At 47.6% G+C, this 13,680-nt stretch overlaps 1 protein-coding gene across 1 annotated transcript in view; it reads left to right on the top strand.

The window, feature by feature from the left end:
* BCL3 (BCL3 transcription coactivator) overlaps window positions 1-13,680 on the top strand; it is a 69,349-nt gene that overhangs the window by 23,011 nt on the left and 32,658 nt on the right. The window contains exon 2 of the mRNA XM_083162682.1: window positions 4,682-4,853. Coding sequence (XP_083018808.1) covers window positions 4,682-4,853 — 172 coding nt within the window. The remainder of the gene's footprint in view (window positions 1-4,681; window positions 4,854-13,680) is intronic.

Raw genomic sequence — 13,680 nt, forward strand, 5'->3', positions numbered from 1 at the left:
GCTTTAACCACAGACAGCTGGGGGCTGCTGTTGCTGCTTAGTCATCAGCCTGGATGGATGTAAATTAATGTAACTACGCTATATGGCACTGTGGGGGCATAACTGGCACTGTGGGGGCATACCTGACACTGTGCTGGTATACCTGGCACTGTGGTGGCATACCTGCGGCACTAATGGGGCACTGTGGGGGCATACCTGTGGCACTGTGGGGACATTTCTGTCACTGTGGGGGTATATCTGGCACTGGGGGCATATCTGGCCCTGGGGGCATACCTAGCACTGTGGGGGCATACCTGTGTGGCACTGTGGGGGCATATCTGGTACTGTGGGGGCATATTAGTGATGCACATCAGTTGTGCGGCAGCGGCACAATGGGCATTATGGTGTGGGGCATAATGGCATGGGTAATATGTATTGAGTGTGTGACGCGTAACAGGCATTACTGTGTACATTTTGGCAGCGTACCTTAGGCACGCAATATCTCTAGTATCTGTCCATTTTCTAATGCTTTGTCATGTAGCCACTCCCCTAGTGTCATATGACCACGCCTATTTTTCGGTGCGCGCCTTCGGCCCACAGGACAATACCACTATGACTTTTTTCGACTTGCACCACTGGTCACATGAATACTGACACTGTGGGTGAGATTTAATAGGATGAGAGATTCAGTTTTTTTTAAAGCGGCAATCATTTACACTGCAAATTCAAACAGCTTTTGCAGTGTAAATGATTGCCACTTTAAAAAACCTGGAGATTTCTTCCCAAATCTCTCACTTTCTGAATATCTCATCCTATTAAATCTCACCCATTGTGTCATGTTTTACCGTTTTGCCTGATCACCTTACCAGAGTCAGTAACCAGAGGATATGGAACATCGGTACTTGTTTCCTAGCACGGCCACAAATCTTGGCCATCGGGGGTAATTTGAGTGGCCTGCGACGCGATGCCCCCGATTTTTCCATTGAAAACAGTGAAAAATCGGGTCGGTCGCGTCGTGTGCACCTAAAAATGCTTAAATGGTCCAGACGCGATGCCCCCGATTTCCCCATAGGGAACAATGTTAAATGCCTCAATTTACCCGCGATGACCACGATTTCCCATAGGAAACAATGTTAAATGGATCAATTTACCCAAATCAGCATAGGGAAGAATGGTAAATGGGCCAGAAACCCCAAAGAAACCCACAGAGCAGTGGAATGTCCCCCCAAAAGTAGTTGACGCCACCCCGCCATCAACGTGAACCCGAAGCGTGGCGAGCGCAGCGAGCCCGCGAGGGGCGGCGGTACGCGTCCTCCGACCTTTTCATGCCCTACTATCCACGTCGGCGTGGAGTTGAGAATAGAATAGTGTGGCGAGCGCAGCGAGGGGGGGTTCTTAAATACATTAGGGTGGGGGGGTTGTTAGCCCTGGCGGTGGGTTCTGAAACACATTTGGGGGGGGGGGGGGTTTGTTAGCCCTGGGGGGGGTGTTAACCCGGGGGGGGGGGTGTTAACCAGCGGGGGGGGGGGGGAATAGAATAGTGTGGCGAGCGCAGCGAAGTCCCTTCGCGGGCTTCCCAGGTGTCCGCGTCGCCATGGACACCTGGGAACGCGTATAACTGTGAAGGTATCCGCGTCCCCTCGCGGGGCTCGCTGCGCTTCGGGCTCGGTGGCTCGATGCGCTCGCCACACTATTTTATTCTCAACTTCATCGCAGGCATCGCGTCTGGCCCATCGCACCCGATTTTTTAGCGGCCGCGATGCCCGCGATTTTACCCCCGATGACCGCGATTATGATCGTTGTGGCCGTGCTAGGAAACAAGTACCGGAACATCTCTGCCAGTTGGATTGCATCATGCGTGTCCAACTCTAGTATATTCAGAGCCTCATAAAAATACTTGCGATCACATATGGCAATCTGCAGAACATGGGAGAATAGTTTCTTGCAACATCCAATTTACAGCTGTAACGACTTAGCAATTTGTAGCAGGCAGTCATCCAGGAAATACGGGGAAAACCAGAGCTCCGACCCTAAGAAAGCCAGGAAGAGACTGCAATAATTATCAGCTTTCAGATATTGTTAGTGTGAGTCCAAAGGTAATATCTTGCAAAATCCCCAATAACATTTGTTTATATTCACATAAAGAATTGGTACACGCAGCACTTAGTTACAGTAACCATGAATACACAATGAGAGTGTCCTTTTATGGTTATTGGGCTGTTAAAATCTGTGAAAGGTAAAAAACAACCCGAAGCAATCCGATTAGGTGCTGGTCCCCTCTGATGTTGACAAAGTGGAATTTATAGATTTAACCGGACTGCTGCTTTCCCAAGGAAGTGATTGTACCTTCTCCTTTGTGAAACAAAACCATGAAAAGTTTATAAACAGACCTAGCAGACGGAAAGAAGTATTTTATAGAAAGCGCTGTCTAGTCAGATATTTAAATCAGTGGCGGAACTTGTGAGTGGTGGGCCCAGGTGCAAAAGAATAATTTAGGCCCCACACTAGTGCGTGACAGGGGTACAAGCTGCTGGTCTAGACAGCAATGGGCCCCTTAGTCCTCAGGGGCCCTGGTGCAATGCACCTGCTGCACCAATGGTAGTTCCGCCTCTGATTTAAATCAAGTGAGTTCAATCATTGAACATACATTGTTTATTTCATATCTATCCCCCTAAACATAATACAAGATAAAAATTAAATATAACAAAAAATAAACTTACATACAATACACATATAATAAAAAGTATATATAATATTTTAAAAACAATAATCTGCAGAAGAATTCATGCCGCTAAATTTCATTTAATAGAACAGTCCCATTTTCTTGAAACACTGGGCCTTTTTCTGGTTCATTTGCTTGGACACACATTCGCAAGCATCCCACCGAGCGGCACCCAATCACACATGGCCAGCGAAGGCACGCCTCTAAGCCACTTATATACTTTTTATTATATGTGTATTGTATGTAATTTTGGCGCCCGTCTCATTGATTGTATGCAATCGCAGCGAGCCACCGAGCCCGAAGCATGGCGAGCGGACGGCTATACCTGTGAAGTTATGCGCGTGCGCTCACCACGCTTCGGGCTCGGTGGCTCACTGCGCTCGCCACACTTTATAAAATCAACTCCACGCCGACGTGGATAGTGGGAGTATGAAAAGGTTTGAGGACACGTACCGCCGCCGCTCGCCACGCTTCGGGTTGGCGTCAATAGTGGGGTGGCGTTAACATTGGGGGGGCATTTAAAACAAGAGGGGGGCTTTCTATAAAAATGGGGGGTTTTGGGGCTTTTTACATTGAAATCAATGTAAAATCGGGTCTCAGGGACCATTTTACATTGATTCCAATGTAAAAATCGCGTTGATCGCATCGCATTTTGGTTGGCATGCGATGCGATTGACGCGATTTTTCCAACCCGATCAATACAATCAAAATCGCGGGCGCCATGCTAGAAATAAGTACCGTAATTTTATATTTTCTTATACTGTATATTATTTTTTATTGTGTATTATGTTTAGGAGGATAGATATGAAATAAACAATGTATGTTCAATGATTGAACTCACTGGATTTAGTTATTTGACTAGACAGCGCTTTCTAAAAAATATTTTTTTCGGTCCGCAAGGTCTGTTTAAAATCTGTGAAAGTCATTAGGCCAAATGAAATATTTTGAGGCAGTGATGTTCTGAAGTAAGATACAGTTAGATGCATTAGCTTACATTGTCAGATAGATATTGCCATATGTCCCAACATGACCCATTCCAGGAGGGAGGCAATGCTGTGTTTCTGGGCTTCCCTCTTCAGTTTTGATTAACATCACCTGTTTAAAAAGTGTAAAATAGGATGATTGATAATAAAGGTGTTTCACCACAGGTGATGATAATCATACATTAACAGGGAAGTCCAGGAACAGAGCATTGATTCTGTCCCTAATGGAGAGCTCATGTTGGGAGGTATGTATTGCCATGCCTATTAACCAAAAATGCCAGCGTCGCTCACATTTGTAATCGAATTTAAATAAAAAAAATGTTGTGTTAAAAAAAAGATTATATTTCCTATAGAAAGTAACCATTACAGTAAAGTAAACACCGGCCAAAATTCCCGGGTTGACCCCGTGAACAACTTGCGACTATAGCTGGTGTGCAAATTTTCTGGGAAAAATTACCGGGATTTCAACCCTGCTAGATATGGTTGCTCCCGCGACCAGCCTGGGTTACTGGGTGGTGTGAAAGGTACTTACCCGGGTCCGGGCGGCGGGCAGCGGCGGCTATATTTGCTGCGCAGCGGGGTGGGAAGCGCCGGATTTGAAAACATTTTGAAAAGACTGGCCGGGCGCTCTCAGCCAATCAGCGTCTGACCAGTCTTTTCAATATGTTTTCAAATCCAGCGCTTCCCACCCTGCTGCCTGGCAAATAGCGCTACAAGTGCTCAGGCGCCACTGCTCAGATCCCCGCAGTCTGGACCCCACCACCTGCTGCTCAGACCGCTGCCTGGATGCCTCTGCCCCCCCTCACACCAGAAAATGCAGGGACAAGGGTGATGTGAAAGGGGATAACCCGGGAATGTCACTGCTTGATCCAGGGACCATTTTCCCAGGTAAGTCCTGCATGTTCTGGTCTGAAAGGGGTATTAGTTCCAGCTGTGTCTGTAACCTTTACAAAGTGAAAGAAACCTAAATAGCAAAATTTGTTTCCTCTGATTTCAGGGACTGCTGGCACATATATACCATCCACGTTACCCCTGTACTCAGCTCCTGCAATTATGAACCCACCCCTCCTGAGACTTCTGCCACCGAATCACACAGCGCTGCTTCCTTGTGACACAGATCTCCAGGCTGATATAAGAGCAGCTACACAGTCGGATGAAGATGGAGACACGTAAGGCCCTCTGAATATCCCACCTTTCTGCCTTCTCTGCTTATAACACCAGATCAGTGCACATTTTCTGTGCTATATCTTGTACTTAAATGTTATCCTATTCTCTGCTGCAGCTGCAATTATTACTAAAATAATCACATAATGACTGTATGAAACTGTTAATTTAGCACAGTACAACATTGGTTAGCATTACAGCTAGTCGCCGGCGGCCGCCTCTCCCCCCCCGTGGAGCAGGTGAACGGCGCCCATGTCCCCACATGGAACCGGCACTGGATCAGGTCATAGGTGGTATCAGCACGCCCCCTCCAACCTGTGGAGTAGGTGAGCGGTGGGGCGGCCGCACCACCCACTGCAAAACTATATATTTGCCGGGATGCAGTGAAGTTCACAAAATATCTGTTTTCCTCACTTGGGCAGGAGAAGTATACACTGCTCGATCTGTTGGATATGTCATATTTGTTATGTCGGTACTTGTTTCCTATCTGGGCGCCCAGGTTTTCTACGTACGGCACCGTAATGAAATCTGATCGCATCGCATCGTACACATACACGATATTGAACGATGCGATGCGATGCGATGCGATTTCCCATAGGAAACAATGTGAAATGGCTCAATTTAGCCAAATTATCATAGGAACAATAGTAAATGGGCCAAAAACACCCCTGAACATTGAAATGTCCCCCCAAAAGTAGTTGACGCCACCCCGCCATCAACGTGAACCCGAAGCTTGGCGAGCGCAGCGAGCCCGCGAGGGGCGGCGGTACGCGTCCTCCGACCTTTTCATGCCCTACTATCCACTAGGGCGTGGAGTGAGAATAGAATAGTGTGGCGAGCGCAGCGAGCCACCGAGCCCGAAGCGTGGCGAGCGCAGCGAGCCCCGCGAGGGGACGCGGATACCTTCACAGTTATACGCGTCCCCTCGCGGGCTTCCCAGGTGTCCATGGCAACGCGGACACCTGGGAAGCCCGCGAAGGGACGCGTTTACCTGTGAAGGTATCCGCGTCCCCTCGCGGGGCTCGCTGCGCTCGCCACGCTTCGGGCTCGGTGGCTCGCTGCGCTCGCCACACTATTCTATTCTCACTCCACACCCTAGTGGATAGTAGGGCATGAAAAGGTCAGAGGACGCGTACCGCCGCCCCTCGCGGGCTCGCTGCGCTCGCCACGCTTCGGGTTCACGTTGATGGCGGGGTGGCGTCAACTACTTTTGGGGGGACATTCCACTGCTCTGTGGGTTTTTTTGGGGTTTCTGGCCCATTTACCATTCTTCCCTATGCTGATTTGGGTAAATTGATCAATTTAACATTGTTTCCTATGGGAAATCGGATCGCATCGCATCGCATCGTTCAATATCGTGTATGTGTACGATGCGATGCGATCAGATTTCTCTACGGAGAATAGCATGGTGCGCAATTAACTTAGCAGGCGCCCAGATAGGAAACAAGTACCGTTATGTCTGATAGTCCAATAATTGGTCGTGGCTACATACTATGCAATTATCATGAATCAGGCTGATAATTGTGGTCGTGGCTACATGCTATGCAATTATCTTGAATCAGGCTGATAATTGTATAGTGTAAGCCCAGCATTAAACTTGAATATATATATATGACACAACCAGAGCTATACATGTGGAATTAGTATATTGTCACAGAGCCTATGTTGGTGCATTGTCTAGATCTTCTGGTTTCCTCTTAAGATTCATACACACTGGGTGATTAATGCTCAGCATGTACAGATGTAGCCATACTCATCTATCCCTTTAATAGGATTAGGTGAGCCAGAGCTGTCGGACTTAGTGCTATGCTTATCACCTACTGTATTGTTCTTACTGGTGCATTGGAGGCCGGGGATGGTCGCATGCACGTGGAGCTCCGATTCCCCCATCTAGGACCCAGCACTCGCACTAGCAGGCCGCACTAGCTACGGGTGAACTTTGAGGCAACGCCGCAACCCCCATCCCTCCCATTGACTCTCCTCCAGCCTCACTGACTGACTCTTCCACCTCCACGCCACCACCCCCCACACTGGCTCCCCCTACAGGAAGATGGCACCGCAAATGGCTGCCTAGGAACTGTGCACTCAGCCATATGTAACCCCGTGTCCCATGTGTGATAACTGAAATTAGGGATGGCCATCGTTGCCATTGCCATCGATGGAAATTTGGCAACTGGCCATCGATAGTGCTTAACTATGCAATGGATGACCATCGATATTATTACATATCGATGGTCATCCATTGTGTTTGATTGATTGGCCTCTGGGCCAATCAAAACACGGGGGTGGGGCTTCGCGGGTGTCGGGGGCGGAGCTATGCTCTGTGTCCCGGCACTTTGGGAAAAAAAAACAGCAAAACATAATTTTGCTATTCCATCGATGGAGGTAAACTATCTGGTACTCCCCCATCGATGGCAAAAGTATTCGACATCGGCCATGATTTCAAATCATCGATGGTCGATGGCCATCCCTAACTGAAATGTCCGCTATAATTGTACTGTCTTTGCCTATACTGTTATCTACCTGGCTGCTGCAACGTCCAATGGCACCGCTGATGGCTGTCTAGGCACTGTGCATCTCAGTGGGTAAGTGTCCCTGTGTGATAACTGTACTGTCTCTACTATAATTGTACTGTCTCTGCTCATACTGTTACCTACCTGGCTATTGCAAAGACCAGTGGCGCCGCCGATGGCTGCCTAGGCGCTGTGCAATTTGGCTTGTATGTGTTCCCATGTGATAACTGTACTGTCCCTGCTTATATTGTTAACCACCTGGCTGCTGCAACGACCAGTGGTGCCGCTAATGGCTGCCTAGGCGATGTGCAGCTCGGCGGGCATGTGTCCCCCGCATGCAATATCTTAATGTAATGTATGTAATTTCTTCCCCCCCTTCATCCCTGCTTGATGCTGCACTGTAATCCACAAAATATTCCTAGTGTGTGCAAGCACACATGGCCAATAAAGTTGATTCTATTCTATGTATTCTATTGCAGCTGAAAACAATAGGCCTTAACTCACCATGGCTATCCAGAGAAGGCTGGCTGGGGAGGGCTTTATCTGTATGTACAGCGAAGAGGGGGAAAATTGCTGGGCTGAAAATCGCTCAGTTCATACTGTTCATTCAACCGTCTAAACGATTTTTCCAGGGGAGGACGACTTACCATAACAGGATGATTTGGAAAGCCGTTTACTCTGGTGCTCATCTGCTGGTAATACCAGCAGATAAGTGGCGGTGGCCGGCGATGATGCAAGAGCGTGCATCACCGCTCATCGCTGCTCCATACACACGGGGCAGCTTTTGAGCTGTAAGCATCTCAAACAAGAAAACTGAGCTGCTTTCAGATCAAAATTGCCCAGTGTGTATTGGCCTTTACAGACCAACTACTGTACAAACCAACACTTTTTTTGATTACAACTGACCCTGATCGTTGTGTGTCTGTTACTGAGAAATTGGCACTGGTATTGATAAATGTGATTCTACAACACTTTGCTAAATTATAATGATAATACATTATATTCTAGCATATAATTATAGCATTATATTCTAGCATATAAAACCTATACTCCATTGTTAATCTATATAAAAATAGAACCCAGGCATGAATAGAGAAAGCAGAATTCTACAGAAAACCAGCTCATATTGTGGCTCTTTGTTGTGCAATCCTTGTGTATGTTCAAACTGTTCTTGGTTTAGAAACCTAAGAATAGATAGAGTAACTCAATAGCCACAAGAGATAGGGGAAATTTTGTAGAACACTGGCCCTTATTCTGATCGGTGCGGATATATCCGCGTGCGTTCGGCCCGCCAATGTTTTGTCTCTGCGCATGTGCAGAGGCGTCACTGCGCATGTGCGAGCGGGGCGTACGGCCAAATCCCACATGATATGTGAACATTCCGAACAGGGGGTGGAGAGGGGCGTGAAGGGCTATTTGGCCTCATTACCATATGCATACGCCCCGCATTTCATGGGCGTTCCCATGCAAACGCTGGGCGTACGTATGGTAATGCGGCCGTGACGCACGTGTAGGGGGCGGACATATGACATCGCCGGATGTCAGCTGCCCGCCCAGATCCCTGCATTTGCACGGAAAAATGTCCGTGTGGTCTGAGGTTGCGGAAGCTGGTGGAGCACTCGGTCCTGCATTCGATGGTCTGCGACCATCGAATGATGGGGGAGGTTCCCTTAGATGTAGGAGGCGTATTCCGTGAAAAATACACGTGCGGTACGTTCGGCCAGCTTCTTACCGCGTACGGACGGAGTTGGCGATCCGTATGGAAGGCGGGGTTTCGCACGCACGGTCCTGGCCGCATAATCGGATCCGGCCGCACCGATCAGAATAAGGGCCACTGTTAGCTTTTGCCTATTATATAAACACCTATTCTGGGGGTAGAAAGCAAGGAACTGTTCCTTCTTAAGGCCCCCATACACTATGCGATTTTGGGACGATTTCATCCGATTTCGGCACTTTGTGCCGATAATCGGGTGAAATCGGCCCAAAAGCGCAGGTGTGTGATATCTGATCCGATCCGATGCGCGGTCCCGTGCGCATCGGACCGGATCAGGGAGGTCGGACGGTCAGTACATACGATCACGTCCGACCTCCCTGTATGCATATGCCTGCCCACCTGACAGGCATATGCATGCAGACACCGGGGGAGCAGTGGGGCGGGCAGCGGGTCCCTGAGTGCTTAGCTGGCGGCGCCGGGGAGTGCTGACCTAGCCGGGCGGTGATGATCATAGATATCAGCAGCGCTGCGGGACGGGACGCGCAGTGGCGGGTATTAGATTTTAAAATTCCTGTCAAATGACTAGCCGTTCTCTGATTGGCTGAGCTCTCAGCCAGTCAATCAGAGAACGGCCAGTCATTTGACAGGTATTTTAAAATCTAATACCCGCCACTGCACGTCCCGTCCCGCAGCGCTGCTGATATCTATGATCATCACCGCCCGGCCAGGTCAGCACTCCCCGGCGCCGCCAGCTTAGCACTCAGGGACCCGCTGCCCGCCCCACTGCTCCCCCTGATAAGAGCACCGCCGCCCCCTGACCCTCACCGCCCGCCCCCTGCGCCCCGACATGTGATAAATCGCAAGCGATTTATCACATGTCAAATTTTGCTCATCAAGTGCCAAATTGTGTGTGAGCCTCCCGGGGAGCTCCCGGGCGGCTCACAGGAGCATTGGGTCCGACTAGTCCTAAGGACAAGTCGGCCTAATGTATGGGGGCCTTCAGGGTATGTGCAATGGATCCCATAGGAATGAGGGTTACAAGTCATTAGATCTAGAGTAAAAAGGTGGACAGTCAAAAGGTTAAGCGCTGTTGGTCGACATTACAAAGGGTCGACACATGAAAAAGGTTGACATGCATTAGGTCGACATGGTCAAAATGTTGACACAACCAAAAGGTTGACATGAAAAAGGTCGACATGGTGAACTGTCGACCTCAGTTTTTCATGTGTTTCTCATGGGTGATCCTCCTGTGGGTATGGGCAAGAGATCCTCTAGGAGTAAGTGGTCATTCTCTGGGTATGTAGAACAGGTTCTATAGGAGTGAGGGTTTTTTCTCTGGGTATGTAGAACAGGTTCTATAGGGGTGAGTGGTCTTTCTCTGGGTATGTAGAGCAGGTCCTATAGGGGTGAGTGGTCCTTCTCTGGGTATGTAGAATAGGTCCTATAGGGGTGAGTGATCTTTCTCTGGGTATGTAGAACAGGTCCTATAGGGGTGAGTGGTCTTTCTCTGGGTATGTAGAACAGGTCCTATAGGGGTGAGTGGTCTTTCTCTGGGTATGTAGAACAGGTCCTATAGGGAAGAGTGGCCCTTCTCTGGGTATGTAGAACAGGTTCTATAAGGGTGAGTGGCCCTTCTCTGGGTATGTAGAACAGGTCCTATAGGGGTGAGTGGTCTTTCTCTGGGTATGTAGAATAGGTCCTATAGGGGTTAGTGGCCCTTCTCTGGGTATGTAGAAAAGGTCCTATAGGGAAGAGTGGCCCTTCTCTGGGTATGTAGAACAGGTTCTATAAGGGTGAGTGGCCCTTCTCTGGGTATGTAGAACAGGTCCTATAGGGGTGAGTGGCCCTTCTCTGGGTATGTAGAACAGGTTCTATAGGGGTGAGTGGTCTTTCTCTGGGTAGGTAGAACAGGTCCTATAGGGGTGAGTGGCCCTTCTATGGGTATGTAGAACAGGTCCTATAGGGGTGAGTGGCCCTTCTCTGTGTATGTAGAACAGGTTCTATAGGAGTGATTCATACTTGGGAAAGTGAAACCTCTTGTAGGAGTGAGTGGTCTTTCTATGGATATTTTGAACAGATCTAAAATAAGTAATTGTCCCTTCTCTCGGTATGTGGAACAGGTGTCGCAGGAGTGAGTGGTCCTTCAATGGGTATGTGGAACAGGTCTTATAGAAATGTCTTCCTTTACTTGATATGTAGAACAGGGGCCACAAGAGAGTGTGGGAAAAATGTACTTAGATGGGAGTTCTATTTTACATGAAATGTTGCTATGGGCAAACAATCATATATTATTTATTATCTTCTAGTACAAGTAAGAAGTATTTTGATTGGTTGCCCATATGAAATAGAACTCCCATCTTATTAAATTCTCCCCCGTGTTCTTTTCTGGCCATGTGTAACAGGTCCTATAGGAATAAGTGGTCCTTCTCTGGGTGTGTGAAACAGCAGTATGTAGAACTAAGGAGTAAGTGGTCCTTTGTTATGCTGGCCACACATCAGACCAACTTTCCTCCAACCATCCAACTAGTTGGTCTGAAATTCTGGTACTGTAAGGGGGCAAATGCCAATAAGCTATTTGCTCACAAACTCAGGAGAATGGACAAAAACATTCAGTGAAATTGTTTAAATCAAATAGGTCCAACTACAGTACATTGTCTGTGGCAGTTGTTGTCCATTTTCTGATTTGGGAAACAAATGACTTTACAAATTACATTTGCTCCTATCCAGTACAAGGTTTTTATTCCATCCAACCAACTAGTTGGATGGTTGGAGGAAAGTTGGTCTGATGTGTGGCCAGCATTAGTTATATGACTATTTGGTCTCAATGGTTGCTACATTCTGAAAATAACAGCACTACCATATCATGAACTATGCATGTGTTTGAAGAACACCTGTGTATCGATCTATAGACAATAATCATTTAACATGTTTGAGCCCCTTGTCAGTGACAGCTATTAAACAGATATTCATCTTTTTACTGGAAATTCAGAAATAAAGCGCAGAGAAACTACCTAACCCGGCCATTCAAAACCCACAAATTTCCCCTATAAGCCCTCAGACCACAAACTTCCTCCGCCCTCTAAAACTTCCCTATTTACCTTCTCTAACTTATTTCAGTATCTTCCACTTACAGCTAAATGATTTCTCTTAAGGTGCATATACACGGGTGTTTTTGCCTAGTGTGCATGCCGTGCGATTTATGTGAAAATCACTGGCCAATAAATTGCTCAATGCATACACACTGAGCAATTTTCACCCAGCCCAGCAATTTACATGGGTGGTGAACCAATTTCCACAGTAGGAGACTGTGGAAAGTGGTTAACTTGGCCGGTATAACAGATGGCGGTGGCCGGCGATGATTAGCACTTACCGCTCATCGTCCGGCCATACACACTTGAAGATTTTGAGCTCAAAGTAGCTCCGAATGGTAAAACTGGGCCCTTACTCTTTGTCAGTAATTCACTAAAGCTTCTAAAAATGAAAAGAGGTGATGCTGCAACCAACCAGATTATGGGGGGATGCACTAAGGGAACAATGCTGTAAAAACCCCATTACCTGTGTTTGTCCAGCACAGTTATGTGCTGCCCTTACCAGTGACCTCCTCCTTCCTAGCCCCATACATCCACCTCTGGGTGCAGGGAGGAGGAGGTCGGAGCCCGCAACGCAGTAGCCAGGGAGGAGGAGAAGCGAGGCGCCGAGGACCCGCTCACCCCCCACCAGGGGCGAAGTCGGGCAGTGGATGTTAATGCATCACCCACTTTGTCTAACATTTTCTAGGATACTATTCAGAAGTGATAGACAGAATCTGACTAGTTGCTATGGGCAACATCACGTCTTTTCATTTTTAGAAGCTTTAGTAAATTTACCTCTTAATCTCTAAAGCCCTATAATTTAAAAGCAAACCAAATTATTACATTCACAGATGACATTCCAAATAATTACCCTTTGAAAATGATTTATTCATTGGAGAACTAGATACATGTATAGCTTTGCAATGCAAATTAAGCAGTGTGCAAACAAACAATATTTATGGCTTTGGGAGCTTGCTGATTGGTGTCTTTAACTGGGGACCCCAACAAATTAGATTAAAAATCCAGTTCAGGATAAAATAGGTGGATACTAGTGACTAGCGTTGTGTGGAGTTTTATTGCCCCTGTCTCCACATAGCTGCCTACCCTCCTGCATTCTGGGTGTGGTACAGGGGTCCAACAGTCGGGATCCCGTCCGGCACCCCTGCATTCTGCAGGAGACTCCCTTAAATAGCAGCAATCTCCGTCTCTCCCTCATTAGTCTAGCAATCTCCCTCATTTCACCTAGCCCACATTACACTGTTATATTTTTTAGGGAAAAAAGGAATGAGAGATATATACAATTACAGTGAATCATCAGCACCATTTCCGAGCACTTTACCAAGTATAGTATCTCTTACTAACTGCTTTGGGGCTCATCTACATTTGGATATAAGTCATTTTACAAGATTCTTCTCAGATGTAGCAGTACACACCCACGCTTCTAGGTGCCACGTTCACAATCACTTTTTACAAAATCTCCATATACGGAACTAGACACGCCCTTTGGGTGGAGCATGACACGCCCCCCTCAATG

The sequence above is a fragment of the Crinia signifera genome, chromosome 19 (assembly GCF_055691185.1).
Source record: "Crinia signifera chromosome 19, ASM5569118v1, whole genome shotgun sequence".
NCBI classification, from domain to species: Eukaryota; Metazoa; Chordata; class Amphibia; order Anura; family Myobatrachidae; genus Crinia; species Crinia signifera.